This window comes from Ochotona curzoniae, unplaced genomic scaffold, assembly GCF_017591425.1.
Source record: "Ochotona curzoniae isolate NIBS_2020 unplaced genomic scaffold, NIBS_Ocur_1.0 contig_430, whole genome shotgun sequence".
NCBI lineage: Eukaryota > Metazoa > Chordata > Mammalia > Lagomorpha > Ochotonidae > Ochotona > Ochotona curzoniae.
In genome coordinates, this window is record NW_024466219.1 from 24,813,828 (window position 1) to 24,828,943 (window position 15,116).

General features: G+C 34.7%; 1 protein-coding gene across 1 annotated transcript in view; it reads left to right on the forward strand.

Moving 5' to 3' along the window:
• Window positions 1-15,116, forward strand: part of SPATA17 (spermatogenesis associated 17) — a 151,045-nt gene that overhangs the window by 87,402 nt on the left and 48,527 nt on the right. The window contains exon 8 of the mRNA XM_040985313.1: window positions 5,802-5,950. Coding sequence (XP_040841247.1) covers window positions 5,802-5,950 — 149 coding nt within the window. The remainder of the gene's footprint in view (window positions 1-5,801; window positions 5,951-15,116) is intronic.

The following is a 15,116-nucleotide window of genomic DNA, read 5'->3' on the forward strand; positions in this document are numbered from 1 at the left end:
TTTAGCTGCCTGCACAGACTCACACCTGCATATATATTGCTGTATAATAAATTACCATAAAATCCAATGTCTTAAAAAGCAGAAAACATTTGTTGAACCATAGTTTCTGTGGATCAGGAGTTCAGCTACAGATTTTGTAAGTGCCTCTGACTCAAGTCTCTTAAAATGTCAGCCTGGGCCGTGGTCTCATATGAGTGCTCATCTTAGGAGAGGGAGTTGGCAAGACCAGGGTAAAGAGAACCTCTTAATTGTTTTCCTCGTTTACATGATGGGTGATTGGCATGTGTCATCCCTTCTCCACATTGGTCTCTGGATGGAACAGCCTTAAAACTTGGCAGCTGGCCTCCATCAGAGTAAGTGATCCCTTAGAGTCAAAGTTCTCAAACTATATGCCACAGGCTTTTTTTTTTTTGTTTATTTTTACAATGTAATGCCAGAAGTTGCATTCTATCACTTCTGCTATATACTAATAGTTAGAAACGGCTAATCACATTCCATACTTTTGAGCAAGATATTATGTAAAGGTATGAATAACAATAATCAATGAATATCAGAAGCCCACTGGAAGACTGCTTTTCCCAGTCCAGAAACCGTTGAAAAAGCCTTTGCTGTAAGGTCACACTTCATGCTTGGCCATGAAGAACTTTCCCACTTCATTGTAATTATTTACAAGTTGTGTTTCCACACTATAGAATTAAGTCCTTAATATCTTTTATTATTTTTGCTCTCTCAAAGCTACTAACTGATAATTAATGTCATCGTGGAAGGAGCTATAAAATAATTGAAAATCTGTAAGTGCGATTTTCCCTTGAGACTACTTTTCTTTATTTCCTTATCCATGATTCATTTCCTCTGAAATTCTATTTATATCAGTATTCATAATTACCTCTAAACAAATCTGTCTTTTCAAATAGGATATAGAAGCTCAAAGTGCTTCCACTTGCTAGAATGGAAGAACAAACAGGGTAGAGTTGAGCAAAAGGACAAATACTAGGGAAAATTACCACTCTTCTAGGCACAAGTATATTTAGAGTATGCTGTAATTGTTCCTTTTAAATGCTAGACCAATATGCTAATGAAAATATTTAAAGTCACTTTAAATTTAAAATACATTTTAGATATGAATAGCTGAATCTTTACCATTTTAAGTTATGCATATTTATATTTATTTATATTGTAACAGGAGATGGTTTTATATAACAATACTATAGTCAGCAATTCAATTTATTAATTATTCCATAAAAGAATTAATGACAATCATTACCATTACATACATATGTGTATTCAATGTAGTGTTCAACAGCCATTACATATAATAAATTGCACAGTAAATCAGAATTTTCAGTAATCAGTGTTGCATGCCCTATTCTCTGAGGTAGCTAGCTATTGGTGCTGCAGAGAACTCATAGAGTAACTTTGCAACATTTTAGGAGGTAAAAATTGTATCATATGAATACAATAAGAATATATTTTAGCATTTCTGAGTTGTAATTGTATGGGAATCATCTAAATTAAACTTACAGTGAAATAATCACAACCTTAACCTTAAAAATGACACATGTGATATTGTGTTTTGTAACATTTTCACTTTTGCTTTGTTGTTTTGTTTTATTATACTTTTATGATGTGACGTCCTTTATACTTGTTTGTCTTTTCTCTTCATTACTATAATTTTCTCAAAACAAGCATTTCTATTTGTATGTATTTTTAAACTTTATTATTTTGCGTTTTGTATATTATCATTTTTTTTGTGTGAATGTACATACATAGGCATACATAATGGGTAACTGGAAGACATGTAGAGATATAGTAAAATACATTCATGTATATTTTTATGGAAAATGCACATGCATATATATTATATATCAAACCAGAAACACATATATTTATATGGAAACATTGATATGTAGAAAGATAATATATGTTTGTATAGGAAATATGTTTATGTAGTAATTTATATACATAAATATATTTGCACAACTATTTGAACACTCACACAAAAACTATTGAACTGTATTTGTCAAATATGCCACAAAATGATCCCCACTAATATGTATTTTCTTTCCTTTACTTCCCTCCTTTCTTCCTTTTCTATTTTCTTATCTCCTTTCCCAATCTCTGATTCTTTCCTCTTTACATATTTTCCATTTCTTTTCCTATCTCCACACTTCATTATTATATGTCCTCTAGTTCCCCTAACCGTTTCCACTGTTCTGTCATTCATTTTCTTAACTGTCTCTCTTTCTCATTTCCCCATGTTTAGTTGTACATGCTTCTCTCCTTTCAGTTCCCTTTCCCTTTCCATTCTCTTCCTCCTCTTCCTTTTCCTCCCCATCATCACCTCCTCCCTGAACCCTCCTTCTCCATCCATCCTCCGTCCCCTCCACTAACCTCCCGCTCCTGCTGCATCCTCCTTCCCCTCCACTCTTCTGCTCCTCCTCCCCATCCTCCCCCATCCATTTTCCTCCTCCTTCTTCCTCTTTGATTTTCTTTGTCCCCTTCACCTTCTTTTTTTCCTTTCCCTTCTCACAGAATATACTTGTTTTATCTTTTTTGTTTTTACATATTTCCTTTATCTTTTGTAGTTCTTGTATATTTCTTTAGTGGATTCATTAATGACATTTTAAGATTATGTTGAAACGATATACGTACTGTGACCATCAGAGAATCTGTACTTGCCAAATGAAGTTCCATAAATGTGTGAAGGGAGGCTGACATTGTGGTATAGGAAGTTAAGCCACTGAATGTGACATCAGAATCCTCTATGAGCACCAGTTCAAGTCCTGGCTCCTCCACTTCTAATCCAATTCCCTGCTAATGTACTCAGGAAAGAGAAGGAAGATGGCCCTGCCACTGTCATAGAAGACCCAGTTGGAATTCTGAGTTCCAGGCTCTGGTCTTACCTATTTGACTCCCATATGGGGAGTGAATCAGTGATTACAAAGTGCCTCTCTTCTCTCTTTGTTACACTGCCTTTCAAATTAAATACATATTTTTAAAATAAACAGAAAATAATAAATATGTGAAACAATTAGAACAGATTTTAAAAATATCTTCATCATTATTATGCTTTGAAAAAAGCTTAAAATGCAAGATGCCTATTAAGTAATATGAGTTATTAGATAAAAGCAAAAAAAATAAATATATGTGATTTCCATAATTAATGCTTGAAGGGAGGCAGACAAGCAAACAAGTAAGCAAACAAGACAACTTAAAGCTAGAAGTGATTTTGAAACTCTGAGATCCCGGGAATAATTGGTATAGGTGATCATCTGGGATCCAAAAGACTATTTAAAAATTGCAAATCAATAAAAGCTTTGGTATAGAAAAACTTAACAAAATAAATAAAAAAATCAGGTCATTATTTAAGAGAGGGCTGGGGAAGAGGAAGAGAGAGACAGAGAAGCCTGACAGCTTTTCCCATATCTATTAAGGAGGCAGACTACTAAGCTCAAGAACAAGATGTTAATTATACAACATATGAATGTATGGACGAGGCTATGAAAAACACAAGAACATAGTCATAATTATAGGATACATACAAAATATGGAGGTGAGAGTGAACTTAAAAGAATGACCATGTTTCTTTTCAAACTGAGTGCTCAGAAAGACTCATTCTCTTTGGTTTCTGAGTTTCAGTGGGAAGAGTAAGTTCCATAGCAATTAGTAGGGTAAGTGCAGAAGCAAACGATTTTATATATGTGTGTGTGCGTATACATACATACACTGGTTGAGCTTAAAAGATAGGAGTAGTAGTAACAGCAAGGGTACCATTTTTGTGTATTTGCCATTAGCAGTGTAATGCAAATAGTGTTCAGTTGTGTTAGACATGTGTGGGGTAGTTTGGGGCATAGTTATGATTACATTTTCCGTTCAATGAAAACATGCCTAGAGCAGTAACTTGCCACGACTTACACAACCAAATCTGATTTTTAAACCATAGAACCTGTCAAAGTAAAAGAATAATTATCTGTTCTGTAAGAAACGCCACTTGATTTTTTTTTTTTAAATAAGTGGACTTGGAAGCATGGTACTGTATCTTTAAAAAGTAAAGTTCCAATAAAAATCCATTATCTACTTTCAAATATAGCAATCCTCCTGTCCAGCTGTGAAAAGTACGAGATGATACTTATTTGCCATTTGTGTTATTTACGGTCCATGACTTTTATGGTAACCGGTTCCTATTATTGGTTTCTATTAATGTAAAACATAAGTGAACATAAATGAGGCGTGAATCATTTCTTTTTATTAGCCCCACAATCTTCACTCAGTGCTTGCAGTAACTCCAGCTGTGTCTTGTTAGCGATAACCTATTTAAAGAAGAGAGTTTTAAGAATCAGAAATATGATTAGAAATCTTTGTTACTTCTTTCCTATATTATAGGGGTGAAAACAGAAAGTGATAGCTAATTAGTGGCACAGCAAAGTCTTGAAGTACCTCTGATTTGTATTGTGCTGTTTAATATATAAATTGGAAAAACAGTAGATTCTAATAAGTATCCTATATAACAGTATTTTTAGAAGTTTGTGAAAGGATAAAACGTGCTAGTGCTGGTGCAAAAAAATTCAATTCTTGCATTTAGGAAGTCTTCAAAACATTCATGGCCAATTAATGCTATGAAAGAAACCATGCATGGGCTTCACTTTTTTTTTAATGAAATAAACTTGATTTTTAATTTCATTTTCCATGAATGTGTTTAAGTGCTGTTGTATGAGTACTTTAATAAGTCATGGCACAGGGCAGCTGTGGCCTTTCTTCTGCTATATATTTCTGTCAATAAAAAAATTACTATTAATATCAGATAAGATGAAATATAGAATTTACATTTTAAGTAAAGAATTCTTGAAATAAGTAATGAATATATAATTTGGCATTGATTCAAAAACTTATAGTGAAAAAAGCCATCTGTTTTGTTTGTATGTATAGGTCTCTTGGGAAACTGTTTAGAAGCATTGTAATTTTTTTATTTACAAATGGAAAGAATTGTTGAATATCTTAATTATCTCCGTCACTTAATTTAATTAATCATTAAATTAGAATAAATGTACTTTTTTTAAAGTTCAAAAGCAGAGCAATCTATATCCACGGGTATACCAGTTATATCATTGAACACTTTTTTTGTGAAAGTGGAAGAAATTTTGCTTAAATTTTTAAAGATTTATTTACTTATTTAAAAGGCAAAGTTACAGAGGGGGACAAGGGTAGAGACAGAGAGAGAGAGAGGGGCATTCATTCTTTGGTTTACTCCCCAAAATGCAATGAAGAGGTTGGTACTGGGCCAGGCTGAAGCCAGGAGCATGGAGCTCCATTAAGGTCTCCCACATGAGGGCTGTGGCACAAGAACTTAAGCCATCTTTCACTGCTTTCCCTGCCTGCAGAGAACTGAATTTTCAATGAAGCTGCTGGAACCGTGCGGTCCCTGTCCTGGCTGCTGCACTTCCAGTCTAACTCTCTGCTGATGTGCTTGGGAAAATCAACCAAAAAATGGCACAAGTGATTAGGCTCCAACTACTTACATGGGACACCTGGATGAAGGGCCAGGCTCCTGGCTTCTTCCTGTCCCAGTCCCTACACCCCTGCCATGGTCACAATTTGTGAAGTGAACCAGTGGGATGGAAGATCTCTCTGCCTCTCTCTCACTTTCCCTATTACTCTTTCAAATACACAATAAGCCTTTAACAAAATAAAGGTAACAGTAAACATGCTATTCTTTGTACATCTTCACCAGCATTGACCATCAGTGATATGTTTTTTAAAAAAATCTTCCATTGTAAAATATGTACCTCCTGCTGTGTTGCCAGGGTCCCTTTCGAAATATCAATGAAGTGTTAGAACAGCGTTACAAGCCTTTGGAGCCGACATTACGTGTAGCCGAACCAATCGATCAGTTAAGGTTGGCCAGAGAGGAACTCAGAAGAAAGGAATGGCTGCGAAATGTGAATGACAAAATGTGAGTTTTAGTCGAAAATAATGTAACTGTGCCATGTTTGTTTTAAAATTTGCACTTCTTAATCAGAGATTCATTTGTCAGAAAAAGTAAATCTACTCTTGACTGATTGAGAATTCATCAGTTTTCAGCCTGCAAATATTTTACAAGACAGTGTTGATGACAAAACTGAGTATGTGCTACTGCAGGGGAAAGAAAATTGATGAAGTACACCTTAAGGGGGATAAATGACTATTCTCTACTCTGTGAAGATGATGTATTTATGATGCTTCTAAAATCAGATCCAATGAGACACAATTTTCCTAACAGAAACTAAAGTTCATTTGGATGCCTAGACATACTGTTACAGTTTCAGTGAACCACACACATGCAAAATGTTAAGTTTCTTTGCAACTGATGAAGATTACTGAAAAGGATACAAAGGATGATTAAATAACACATGGAGTTTTAAATTATTTTGTTAACATCATTTATTTGGGTCTCAATTCATATGTCTTTCTTCAAGGTACTTTGTCTCTCACTGAAGGCACATTGCCATTTCTAGAGCCATATATAATTTATAAATAGGCAATTTCATATGTAGAATAGCTTTACTATAATCATTATTATTATCCTGTAATGTCTCTTATAATTACCATTGTAATATATTTTATGATAATTCCTTAATATTATTTATGTACTGAATTATAATGGTGTTACTACAATATAGTAAACCAATTGTTTTAATGAAATAATTTATAAGATATATTAGAAATTATTGTATAATGATATATTAAACATACTGAATTATAATTATTTATTGTTTTTACATAGTGTGTTATAGGTAATATGCATAATTCATATTCTTATGATTACACAGTACATTAAAAAGCGTATTTGTTACACAGAGGAACAGGAATTTTGTCTATCACAGTGATAGATTAAATTTCATATTTTAATCAGTCAGAAAATATAGTACCATGTGTTATTTTAATCATATACTTCTTAATGACCCTGGGAAAATAAAAATCTTCACACAGACATCAAAGATAAAATTGGCAAGTATTGCAAGTAAGTTTTGTAAATGTTTTTATAGATATTACTTGGAATAAAATTATTAGATATAGTGTGTTTAGCACATTCCTTCAGTGAATGATTGAGTTTGATAATGATTGATATGATGAATTAAAAAATGGAAAGAATTTTTACAGTAACATTTGGGGAAGTAGATTAGCTTTATCACCGAAATTTTCGAAGACTAATGCTTTTCAAAGAATTAGACAAGCAGAATATACTTTTCAGTGATAAATATATAAATTGTTATATTACTCAGTTTTGTTTTTCTATTTTTAGCAATTCCAGGGTTTATGAAATAGTAAAATTAATTAACCAATCCAAAAATTGAGATGATTATTTAGCATCTCATTGCTACTCCAGTAGAAATCGTTGTATATCAAAGATACCGAGATATCTTTTCCTAGTATTTTCCATTATAAGTGCACAAAGATCAGCAATCAATGTTATTCCTAGGGAAAGTTGTTCAACTCTTGGTTTATGTAAGAATACTTGCAGATGTCTTCAATTTCAAAGTGTTGCTGGCGACCCAGTACTGTAAAGCCTTCAGAAACGTAAAGAATTTTTAGAATTATCAACCCACTGGAAACAAGAAATGTTAAAGAAATTTCTGATTTATGAAGCTGTTATATTTTACCAACTAAGCTAAGCAATTTGTTCTAGCAACATACATAAGGATAATTACATTATTACCAAAAAACTCAAAACACTGACATTTTGTGATTGCTCCTGAAAACATTTTGATTTTTTCCAGTTCTTGGTAATCATATATTATATAACAGAAGTAATGTGGAACTTTAGGTTTCATATCTTTGCAGACAATGATTATATGATAGAAATGAGGGGAAAGTGGAAATGGCAGTGAAATGCATGATTTTTTAGTACAAAGCATCCTTTGCAATAAAATTAAAAAGTGCTAATTGTGTCTTTAATGAATTCATGGCAGTTTTTTTCCTTGTCATGTAGAGTGCTTAATCTGGAACTGTAATATGACAAGATTGGGCCTTTCATTTCCAATTTCTAAGGACTCAAAAGGAAGCATTATGTCTGAGTGTTTGTTATATTTAGCTAAATCGTTGTCATATAGGAACATTGCAGTGTTGCAGTGTACTATATGAAGGTAAGAGAAACCTTGGAACTAGGTTTAAGGCAGTGCAGATCTTGGATACACTACATAAATATAGTATGGTTGTAAGTAAGTAATTTTCCCTCCCTGGGTCTTTGTTTCCATGTCTGCAAGATACAGACAGAATCTTACCTTAAATGTTGTAATAAAATTGGAATGGCATAATTAGTATAAATTGCCAGGAGTATTTACAGGCTTAGTAAAATATAGTTATTATCACTTTATATTTGCTACAAACATCATAATTCTGCACTTATTTATTCAAAAAGTTGAGAGGGTGTATGTTTGGCCTAATGGTTAAGATGCCTGTGACCAACACCCAAGTTCCTGCATTCAATACCTGGCTCTCGCTCCTCATTCCTGCCTCCCTATTGATGCAGAGCTTGAAACAGAAGTGATGACTCAAGAGACTGAATTCCTTCCACCCACAGGAGAGGCCTGGACTGACAGCCTGCTTGTATTTTTTGGAGCTGTTATGCATGTCTGGGGAGAGAAAAGGTGAACACAAGATCTCTTTTCTCTTTCTCTCTCCCCACCATGCTGTCTTCTCTGTGTCTCCAGCTTTCAAATAAATACATTTTAAAAGAATGGGATAGACAGGAAATCACGTGTTCCAAAGATGGGTTCGAAAATCATTCACTTTCCAGAAAAGCAAAGTTAAAGAGGCACTGCATGTATGAACTGCAGTACCAATTCTCTGCCCACGTTGGGAACTTGTGTTATTCTGCATCTTCTGCGTTACTGACACCGATCAGTCCTCAAGTCCTGTTAATTCTCTTTCAAATTCACCCTCTCTTCTCTCTTCTTATATTGTCTTATTTTAAGCATTTATGATTTCTCACTTTAATTGCCAGAAAACAGCTTACAGTTGGGCTACCCAATCTTATTCCCATTGAGTGCATTTTTTCCTAGCCAACATTAGAAACATTAAGTCCAGTTATTCAGCCAAATGCTTTCAATGGCTTTTTGTCAATTCCTGGATACATTTTAATACATTGTTAGAAGATAGGGATCCTTTAAAATTTGATCTAGACTTATTTCTCTAGATAATCTTTGTCAAAAATATGAGTTTTTTCATTCTTCCATGTTTCATGTTCTCTGCTCTTTCAATAATGAAGATTTCTGCCATTTTGCCATTAGTGATTTCAGACCAGTGCAATTTACTGGAAGTACCTGAAAATACACAAAATGGAACTACATAGAAGAAAAAGGTGTTATGGATTAAATAGGACTTGAATCTCTAAGCTCATGCAGATGTTTAAACCCCTAAATCTTAAGGCAAAGTGATAGATTAGTAATGGTTTATCTGGTTTTGGTATCTAAGAGTTCTTAGGGATTGGTCTGTACGTCATTGGGGATGTGCTTCTAGAAGATTATTCTCAGGAGATGGCTGGTTTATAAACTGAGGGTGTCTCCATTGTAAGCCCCATGATTTCTGACTTACCATATGATCCTCTGTCCATACACACTGCACTATAACCAGCCTCCTTCTGACACCAGATGAATGAATGGGGCTCCCTGGTCTATAACTATACATCTCCAGACTAAAAATGAAGAATCTTTTTCATTACTGAGAAGCTCCTCAGTAACTTAAGTAAATGAAAAGCAGACTAATCCAGGGGGCTACTTTACTTTCTACTATGTGAAACAACTTTTTAAAATCAGGAGATTGTCTTGACTATAATTTTATCCAAAGTAGAATAGATTTAGCTTATCTCAATAGAAACCAATGTCATCAGAGTTATACTAGCAGGGAAAAAAATCCCCCCAGAGTCCCTGAGTCCTGTTCCCAGAAAACTTGGGAAGATGCTACCTCACATGGTAAGAATGCTTTTGCAGAGGTGACTACATACAGGATCTGTTGATAATGAAACTATTTTACCTGGATAGGACCTGTGAAGTCACAGAAGTCCTCGAAGGTGAATGCAGAAGACAGGGATGGGCTTGTCTAAATGAAAGGACATCAGAATGATGTCATGTGAGAAAGGCTCAACTCACCTTTCCAGGTTTGTTAGTTTTTCCGCCTTTACAAAATGAAGGTCTCAAGAAATATAGGAAGCTTCTAAAAACTGGAAAAGACAAGGAAACACATTTTCCTCCAGAGCTTCCACAAGGAATGCCACACCACTAATGTCCTAATTTTACTCACTGAGATCCATTTTCCATTTATGACCTCCAGAACTTTTAGATAATAGGTGTGTATGATTTATAATACCAAATTTGTAGTAATTCATCGTAGCAGCAAAGAAAAACATACAGCAAATATTCTTCTAAAAGGTGTTCAAATGAAGGACATATTTAGTAGCTCAAACTTCAATGTTTGCCCTAATTTTAAGCCTGAACTAAACTTGAAGGGAATTCTTAGATTTTAAGAGTTCAAGATGTTTCTACTAGTGTGTGAACAATGAGGATTTTAAAATGTGGCAGTGATTGGGTTTCTCGGTGAAGAGCAGGTCATGATTAAATCACATCGGAGCTGTATTTTGTTTTAAATGTATGCACTTAAAAACTTTAGTTTATTGTAAGAGGTTTAACTTTTGTATACTGTAACTATTTTTTAAGCTCTTCAGGTTAACAATTCATATAAAACATCTTTTTTGTATTTAAAATAAACACTCTTATTTTAGTCAGTGCATGAAATTTGCTTTTTAAAGTTTATTTGAATGATTATTTCTTCCCATTAAAGAAATTAATTTGGCATGTTGAGATGTGTAACAAATTAAGACTATAAATGTACTCATGGTTATTTTCAAAAAGTATGATTCCCCCCCCCAAAAAAAGAATCCTAAAATACTTGTAACAAACCTATAAAGCTGATCTGCACATCTACAAAATCTCAAATAGCAAATATAGGCAACTCATATAAAAAACAAAACAAGAACATTTGTTCAATGGCTATCATTGCAGGATCCGGGTACTGCTGCACACCTCTCAGAAATTAGGTATTCTTGAAGCATCTACTTGACAGTCAAGTAAAATCCTGACCCCCCAATGCATACAGCAGCCTTCTTCAGGTGCCTGCCAGCTGCCTTGGTGACTAAACACTGGCACCCAGATGCACAATTGGATGGCTCCCAGCCCCTCTGTGCAGCCATGCAGGTGCCCACCAGATGAAGCCGGCTTGGGGAAAGCCCGGGACATGACTAAGGTCATTCCAGTCTCCGACAATGACCAAACAGCATGGTATTCGAACAGTGGATTCCCTGTTTTCTCAAATATACAAAATGTACATTTCCAGTTTTTTTCTTTGTTTTTTTTTAAATTTTTTATAGGTATAGGTTAAGTATCATCTTTAAAAGGAAGGACTGTAGTTTTCACGTGGCATTGTTGAATGCAGTTTTCATATACAGAGATGTTTGCTCATGCAAGACTGTTGGATAAATGACAATTTATGTGGATTTTGCATGTAATACAAAAACGAGACATGGTAATTTAATTAAATTACAGTGCAGTTAGTTAATCTGTTAGTACTGACTCAGTGTCTGCCTTTAAGTAGAAATGCTATGTTGAAAACTTAAGGAGGCAAGTGCTACATATATGCAATATAAACTGCTGATGCTGTTAACCAAAGGGCAGAATACATAAGCACAATGCCAAAAGAGGCCTTCATTGAAATGAAAATTTAATTTTGTTTCTAAAATATTGTTTATTTATTTTGTGCTAATATAGTACTTTTTTTACAAAATTATTTTCATAACTTGACAAATTATAGTTTTGTTTGTTAGCAGAGTTGCTCTTAATGTGTAGATGACAAACAGTGTAAATAATTTTGTAAGAGGCTTCAAAATTTTTATATGTGGAAACATACCTCTATGAAAAGCATAAATCAGTTGCTGTTTTGCTTCTTTTTCCCTCTTATTTTTGTATTGTGGTCATTTCCTATGCAAATAATGGAGCAAACAGCTGTATTGTTATAGAATTTTTTGAGAGAATGATATGTTTATATATTAATGACAATTTTTTTTTAAAAAAATAAAAAGTGCCTGAAAGAAAAAAAAAAACCTGAGTATAGACAACTCAATAGCTATCTATATCTTTGGGGCAAATGGGTGTTATTTTATAGCAGATATTCAGGGTAGATGAATGGGAAGTACCTTATAAATGTAGCAAACAAAGTTAGTAACTATTTCTTGAATTCTCCCAGTCCCTCTAAAAAATGGAAGATACCTGTTTCATTTCCCTCAAAATTGTTACTTACCCTATATAAAAGTCCTGATAAATGTGAGATTGCTCTCTGTTAGACTTTTTAAATACTGTTTCTAATTAAGTACCAGTATCATTTCATAGTTGTTACTGGAGGAGAAACGTGATAAAGTCTAAAAAGTTAGGTTTATACAGTAGTTTCAAGGGAAGCGTAAAAGATACATGGTATGTTTCTGTGAGATCGGGTTATACTTATCAGTAAACAATAGTGAAAAGAAATTGAACAACATCTCAAAACTTTTTGACTTGTGTAATTTTTTTCAAACACTTTAGACCCCCGAAATTTACATATCTTCTGAACTGTTATTGTATTATGATAAATAGGGATTATCATATCTTTTCAGATGTTTTTACAACAATTCAACTTTTATTTGTAATTGTTCCATTTATTTTAATTGCTATCACAGTGTGCAACATTTATTAATCTGCAGAGTCTTTTTAAGTTAAAATACTAAATTAGCTAACCCCATTAACACAGACTACTCCAAACAAGCAGTAATAAGAGAGGTAGTTACTGTGCAAATCGTATTATACATGCAGCTGCTCTAGGGCACAGTTAGGCGTGATTACCCTCTTTTGATCCAGTATTCCTCTGCCTCTCCCAGCTAATTTTCAGTTGAAATTTACAAAGTACTGCCTTCATTTTTTTTTTCTAGCTCAATTTTTCTAATGAAGTTCTGGTACTTTATAGCATTGGGGATACAGATAATAAGCCTGTGTATAATTAAGAAGTTCAAGAATTTGTCTACAAAAGAGTCTTTATTACTTTGGTTGTGGAGTAAGAGCTGTGCTCTTTTTGGGTACTATTTTTGTGAGGAAAATGTGTTTCAATGAATGAATATAGAGTAAAAGAATTCTGTTTTTTACAAGTCCAAATTCTAAAGAAGTTGAAGATTTGTAACATCCATGTGCTTTGATAATTTGGAATGCTTTTAATGTGATATAGCAGAGAATATTATGTAAACTTTTAGTCTGTACAATCAGACACATCCTAAAAAGATAGTTTAGTCAGTTTAGTTTGCTTTGTCTATAGTGCCTAATTAACACCCAGTGATACTCCAAAACGTTTATGTAAAAGTGGATTTTAAAAACAGCATTTTCTATAAACTTTTGAATACACTTTCCATGCCTACCAAACTTTGTTAGTTATTTTCTAGTTGATATGAAGCATGTAGAATGTGTTTAGACCTTTTGTGAGTCATACCCACATATATTCTTACACTGATATATTTCTCCAGTCCACATATTGTCTATTTACAATGTTTTTTTTTTTTAAAGATTTATTTTTATTATTTTTTATTGGAAAGGCGGATATACAGAGAGGAGAGACAGAGAGGAAGATCTTCCGTCCGATGATTCACTCCCCAAGTGAGCGCAACGGGTCGATACTATGCCGATCCGAAGCCAGGAGCCTCTTCTGGGTCTCCCACGCGGGTGCAGGGTCCCAAAGCCTTGGGCCGTCCTCTGCTGCTTTCCCAGGCCACAGGCAGGGAGCTGGAAGGGAAGCGGGGCTGCCGGGATTAGAACCGGCGCCCATATGGGATCCCGGGCGTGCAAGGCGAGGACCTTTAACCACTTGCGCCACCGCGCCGGGCCCTACAATGTTTTTTTAATAGCTCTCCTATATTGTAAATCCGAATGTGTTTCAATTTGGAGTTTAGAAATGTATGGGTGGGGGGTTTGATATGATGGCTTAATGGCTAAATCCCTTATGGGTGCTGCTTCGTGTCCCAGCTGCTCCACTTCCCATCCAGCTTCCTGCATGTGGCCTGGGAAAGCAATAGAGAATTACCAAAAGCCTGCACCCATGTGGGAGACCCAGAGGAAGCTCCTGGTTCCTGGCTTAGAATCTGCTCAGCTCTGGCCATTGCAGCCATTTGGGAGGTCAACCAGCAGATGAAAGTTCTTTCTCTTTGTCTCTCCTTCTCTCTGTAAATCTGGTCTACCTTTCCAATAAAAATACATACATCTTTAAAAAGTAATAAATTAACAAATTAAAATAGGTGAGGTATCAGGAGGGACACAAAGGCTGAAAAGGACTTTGTTGGGTAGAACTAAGACAGTGGCATAGAGGAGTTGGTGTTGTTGGAGCCATCCCTGTGTAAAAGCAAGTAAGTCAGGGAGTTTCAGCTTACTGTCTGATTGGAATCCTATGAAACTTTACCCATAGTCTCAGTGCATCATAGAAACTGGAAACAGTGACACAGAAATTGTAGCTTGTAGCCTGCTGATAAAGGATCATGTATTCCAGTGATGAAGTGTTTGGACATTACCCTGTGAAGAAATTGTAAAGCTGTCACAGTGGTTTAAAGCTGTAGTGACAGGATGTAAAGTGCATAGAGAACAGTCTTTTAAGCTACATGGATAGTTTGGAAATGTAAGATATTTGGAATAGAGATCAGAAGATGGCTGTCTTAGTCTAGCTAACAGATAGGGAGCGTTTCAAAGAACTGAGGAACTGTTATTGGAGGGAAGTGAAGGACTGGCAAACCTTAAAGGTTGACTCCAAAGAAAAAGATAAAGAGAAAAGAAACCAAAGCCTTATTTAGGAAAAAAAACACCGGAAATAGTATAGATATTATGGTTAGGACAATGAATGTATTTAGGATTACTGTCTAAGGGTCTTTTAGTAGTAAAGAACAAAGCCGTATCCAAGATACCACAAAAAAATAAGATCATGTTTTAGAGATACAATGAAAATCTTAAAGAGATGGGAGGAACCAAAGAAAAAACTAAGAAAGATGATTGTCTTTGGGCCACATGCACATGTTTGTTTTTTTTATTCCC